The sequence below is a fragment of the Austrofundulus limnaeus genome, unplaced genomic scaffold (genome assembly GCF_001266775.1).
Source record: "Austrofundulus limnaeus strain Quisiro unplaced genomic scaffold, Austrofundulus_limnaeus-1.0 Scaffold578, whole genome shotgun sequence".
NCBI lineage: Eukaryota > Metazoa > Chordata > Actinopteri > Cyprinodontiformes > Rivulidae > Austrofundulus > Austrofundulus limnaeus.
This window is the reverse complement of record NW_013952980.1, coordinates 21,096-26,114: the sequence shown is the minus strand read 5'-3', so window position 1 is coordinate 26,114 and position 5,019 is coordinate 21,096. Positions and strand designations below refer to the sequence as shown.

Here is a 5,019-nt window from a genome sequence, read left to right as displayed (position 1 = left end):
TTTCTGGAGATTATCCAAGGTGCTTCATGACCCATAATTGGGTCCCAAGCCCAACTTTGGGAACCAAAGTGCAGTGGTTCCCAAACTTTTCAACTTTTAACCCACAAAAATAACAGTAGCAGAGACCTGAGCCCACAACTGTTTCTGGATGATAAACATTTGTATCAGGTCTACAAAACATGGGCATAGTAACAATATTTTTATACTACATTTATCCATTTTAAATACACTAACCTCACTCATTTGTAACAACTAAGGCAAAAATGTAATTAATTCAGGAAATCTTTTCAGGACCCCACCTTGATGTTTCGGGACCCCACTTTGGGAAACACTGTATTAAATGATGACAACAAAAGTTAGGAGAAAGCAGCAACGTCCACTTTGGGATTTAAATATGACAGAAAAATCAAAGCAAGTGTGTTGTAGTGGAAACAGGTGATAAAACAGGTGGACTTCTCAAGAGAAAAACTGCATGAATCAAACTCACACAAGATGCTAACTATGACTCAAAACTAAAAAATAAATAGGTCCTCTGGATGGGTTCTTCTTTAGTGAAACATTTCGTCTCTCCTCGACTTCCTCAGTCTGAGTTTCAGTTGAAACTCAGCCTTATAAGCCCCGCCTCCACATCCAGGGCTTATAGGAGTGCCCAAGCGTTCATATGTTACAAGTCTGGCATGAGAACATGTTAGGATAACAGCTGCCCTGATCAACATGAGTGAATGTAGATGAGTCTGACCTACACTGCTCCAGCCAATGGTTTTATGATACACCCCATATTTGAGGAGGGGGCTCCATCTGAAAAGTTAGTATCTGAACATACAAAATGCTTATAAATCTAAAACTTTTCAACATAGGAGCCTCAGATTTTTGTATTTGTTTAGCTCTGATGAAGGGCTATCATCAGCCCCACCAATGAGACCCCACCCTCCACGCCCCCAGGATCCCCCACCCAAAACACTGACTATGTTCTGAGTTCTGCTGCGTTGGTGCTTTGCTACAGCTGTATCTAGTGTGGAGATCTTTGTCTAACACCTCCAGTGTGAGCTGCAGCTCCTCCTCCTGACATAAACCAGATAATAAACTGAATGTTGAACCTTCGGCGTGTTGCAGAGGTAACGCATGATCTCGCCGATGTACTGAATGACCGTCACGTTGTACTTCCTGCAGTCGTCCCAGAAGTTGGAAACGGAGAATTTACGCCTCAGAACCACGGTGCAGCCTGGAAACAAGAGACAAAGCAGGGTCGAGAACTTTCACTGAACCTTGAACTACAAACAGAGAATCAGAGCCGGGCCGCCTGCCGTTTGAGGTCAATCACCTGTTGGCTCAATAAACCTGGATTTATCATTAGTTACCTCGCTCTATGGCTCCTCCCAGGCCCATCAGAATGCCGGCGGTGTGGTACAGAGGCAGGTAGACGTACAGCACGTCGTCAGAGTGCAGGCCCGCAATGAGCCCAAGGAAAGAAGCCAACCAAACCCTCTCATGGTTCACCACAGCTGCTTTAGGAAGTCCTGAAAGAGAAGGCAGCTTTTTCATGTGGGACTCAGAGGCCAGGTAAAGGTCAGGTGAGTCTGGTTACCTGTGGTCCCTGAAGTATAGATGTATAACGCTGGGCTCTTCAGGTTGACGTTGGCCCTCAGCTGCAGGGACAGAGGCTGATCTGAGGCCTGCTGGATTTTATCAGAGAGGCTTTCTATGCTCTCCACATCACAGCTCTCACTGAGGACAAACACACGGACACCCTGCTCCCTCAGGGCCGGCAGCACCTCCTCCACGGCTCCTCGCAGCTCTGACAGACCAGAAGACAGTTTAATAAAGATGAAACAACAACTGCAAAATCTACAAACCCTGCTGGTGTTTGAAGCTCTGAGTCAGTGTTTCTGTTGTTCTGGACTTCATCCTGTTTGCAGATGATACCTCGGTTTGTTTAAAGGGATCTCTGTTCTTCCTGGGGTCCACAGTTTGATTTTTATTTATTTAACCTTTATTTATTCAGGTAAACTGTTTTGAGAAGCACTTCTTGGGGGTGGGGCTTGGTGTGAGGACAACAATGCCACAATCAGCACAAACAAAGGAGTTAATGAAGGTCATGAGGAAGGAGAGGAGATCTCATCAAGTCCTGTTCATCAGCTTCTAACACCTGGACACCAACCAGGACCTCACCTGGACCCTGAACACCACAGCTGGTTCTACTTTAGTGTGTCATCCTCACTAACTTGTGCAGCCGTGAGGTCCGGAGTCCAAACAGCTGAAGCTAAAAACTGTTCAAATTTTAATTAATTTTAAATTATTAGTTTTTTTTACTATTATTATTATTATTATTATTATTATTATTATTATTATTATTATTATTATTATTATTACTTCATACATTTTGCATGTGTTTTGTTTTTTACCTGAGTGAATATTTCTGAACAGCTGAAATCTGGTGTTTTTTATTTAAATGATCATAAAGTCAGTATTTCTTCGTTAGTGTTTCCAATTCTGCTCCGAACAATAAACACTTTTCTTTTTATAAACTTTCTGCTTCTTTGTGCTTTTTTAACCATTTATAGATTAAAACATTCTTCAGCTCCACTACTTTTAGCTTTTAACTACAGTTTATAATTTGGTTTATAGGTATGTTTTAGTACATTTTAGCTCTTAACTTTTAGCTGCTCTTTTAGCTTATGTTTTGTCAATATTAGCCACTGTTTTGTTCATGTTAGCAACTTTTCTGCTCCTATGATTTTATCTTTTTTATTTTAGCTTCTCTTTTTTGACATTTTAGTTTTAACATGTTTTGCTCGTTTTTGCTCTAGCCACTCTTATATTTTTAGCTCTTGTTTTGCTTCTTCAGCTTTTAGCTACCATTCAGCTCCTTTTATCAAGTTATTCTTTTATCACTATTTTAGCTTATCTTATATTTAAGTTTTAGCATTAAGCTAATTTTAGCTAAAGCCATTGTTTAATCATTTTGATGTTTCTGCTTCTTCAGCTATTAGTTAGCAATCTGCTCTTTTTAGCTAAAGCTGCATGCCATGAAACTGATTCCTGTTTTCTTCATTTTAGTAAAAAAGGTTTTTAAAGGACAAAAAAAGGAAAAATATTTGCTTTTACAAAAATGACAAACTGTTTTGTTTATTTGTTGTTTCTCCTGTAAACAACAAAACCATCAAGAAGCTGTCAATTATTTATATTTTTTACATTTTATGAACTTTAATTGAAGCTATTCTAATTTATTTTTAAGTTCTTGCCAAATAAAAAGTCAAGAAAAATTAAAAAGTATTAAAAACAAGAGAACAGCAGATTCTGCTGCAGGATGGTTATCAGTTTGTTTTTATGATCTGATTAAATCAGAACCATGAGAGAGAATCAATGTGATAAATGACAGTTGTAAAGTAACTAAGTACAAATACTTTGTTACTGTATTTAAGTAGAATTTTTGGGTACTTTATTTGAGTAATTATTTTTCAGCCTACTTTTTACTTCTACTCCTTACATTTAAAAAAGGTAAGAAGTAGAAAGTCGTTACTTTTATTTCATTTTTTCTTGTTTTCATTGCAGCTTGTTAATGTAAAAAAATAAAAACTATCCATATAAACTGAGCCTCCTAGATAGAGTGAATTTAACTGTGGTTGAATGAGAAGTATAAGTATATAAAACTCTGATAGTGTATTAGTTTGTACACAAACAAATCATGTCACACTCCAGCAGGACAGAATCATTTTAAATCAATACTTTGACTTTTAATACTTTAGTACAAAAAAAATCAGATACTTTAAGACTTTTACTCAAGTAATATTCCTAAAGGAGACTTTAACTTTTACCAAAGTATTTTTGGTAAAATACTTGTACTTTTACTCTAGTAATATTCCTAAAGGAGACTTTAACTTTTACCAAAGTCATTTTTTGGTAAGATACTTTTACTTTTACTGAAGTATCACTTTGTGGTACTTTATACAGCACTGATAAATGATAATAAAACCTGACCAGCTGCAGTGATGAGGACTGTGGCTCCGCAGCACGAGAAGCAGTGAAGCAGAGACTTGGATCTGATGTTGGTGTTCAGGAGAGACGCCACACAGCCCAGTTTGGCCAGTCCCAGCCAGACCCAGATGAAGTGGGGCTGGTTTCCCAGGAACAGGGCCACCGTGTCCCCCTCCTTCAGGTGGGCGTGCGTCTGCAGAGCTCTGGCCACTTTGCTGCTCTCTCTGTCGGCCTGGATGTAGCTGTAGGAGCTGTCCTCAAACACCACGAAGCTCTTGTGGGGATGCTTCTTCACATGCTCCAGGAAACAGTCCAGGAGGCTGCTGAACCTTTTCCGGATTTTGGCCATTCGGATCCCGATCTTAATGACGGTGGTGAAATACCTCAGATCTCCCAGAAAGTAAGGATTTCTCCAGAAGATCCAAACTGGCAGAACTGCCAGGAGAGTGAAAACAAGCATTAAGATCATTGTGATCAGGAGAACTCCGACGGTCCTGCTGGATCAAGGAGGACTGAAGGGGGTCAGGTTTCAGGTCCTGACGGGACCATCTGATCCGCCTCCTGAACTTTGCTTTACTTTGCTGAGCAGAAAAAAACACAAGAGGTGGGATTGTTTCAGCCTGAGATCCAAGTTTTTCTCCTCAGGGTCCTACCTCCTACCTCCTTTCTCCACAGGATCCTACCTGTACCTCCTCAGGCTCCTACCTCCTCATGGTCCAGGGTCCTACCTCCTTCCTGCTCAGGGTCCTACCTTCTAAGGGTCCTACCTCCTACCTCCTTTCTCCACAGGATCCTACCTGTACCTCCTCAGGCTCCTACCTTCTCATGGTCCAGGGTCTTACCTCCTAAGGGTCCTACCTTCTAAGGGTCCTACCTCCCTCCTCCTCAGGGTCCAGGGTCCTACCTCCTCAGGCTCCTACCTTCTCAGGGTCCTACCTCCTTCCTCCTCAGGGTCCAGGGTCCTACCTCCTCAGGCTCCTACCTTCTCAGGGTCCTACCTCCTCAGGGTCCTACCTCCTTCCTCCTCAGGGTCCAGGGTCCTAC

The 5,019-nt window shown here is 41.2% G+C and overlaps 1 protein-coding gene across 1 annotated transcript in view; it reads right to left on the bottom strand.

Moving 5' to 3' along the window:
- The window catches only part of LOC106530932 (very long-chain acyl-CoA synthetase), a gene marked incomplete in the record, with an annotated part of 27,394 nt that extends 22,855 nt beyond the window's left edge, over positions 1–4,539 (bottom strand). The window contains 4 exon segments of the mRNA XM_014026665.1: positions 1,098–1,222; positions 1,359–1,517; positions 1,586–1,795; positions 3,979–4,539. Of these exon segments, the coding sequence (XP_013882119.1) occupies positions 1,098–1,222; positions 1,359–1,517; positions 1,586–1,795; positions 3,979–4,444 (960 nt within the window).
- Between the last annotated feature and the right edge of the window lie 480 nt (positions 4,540–5,019).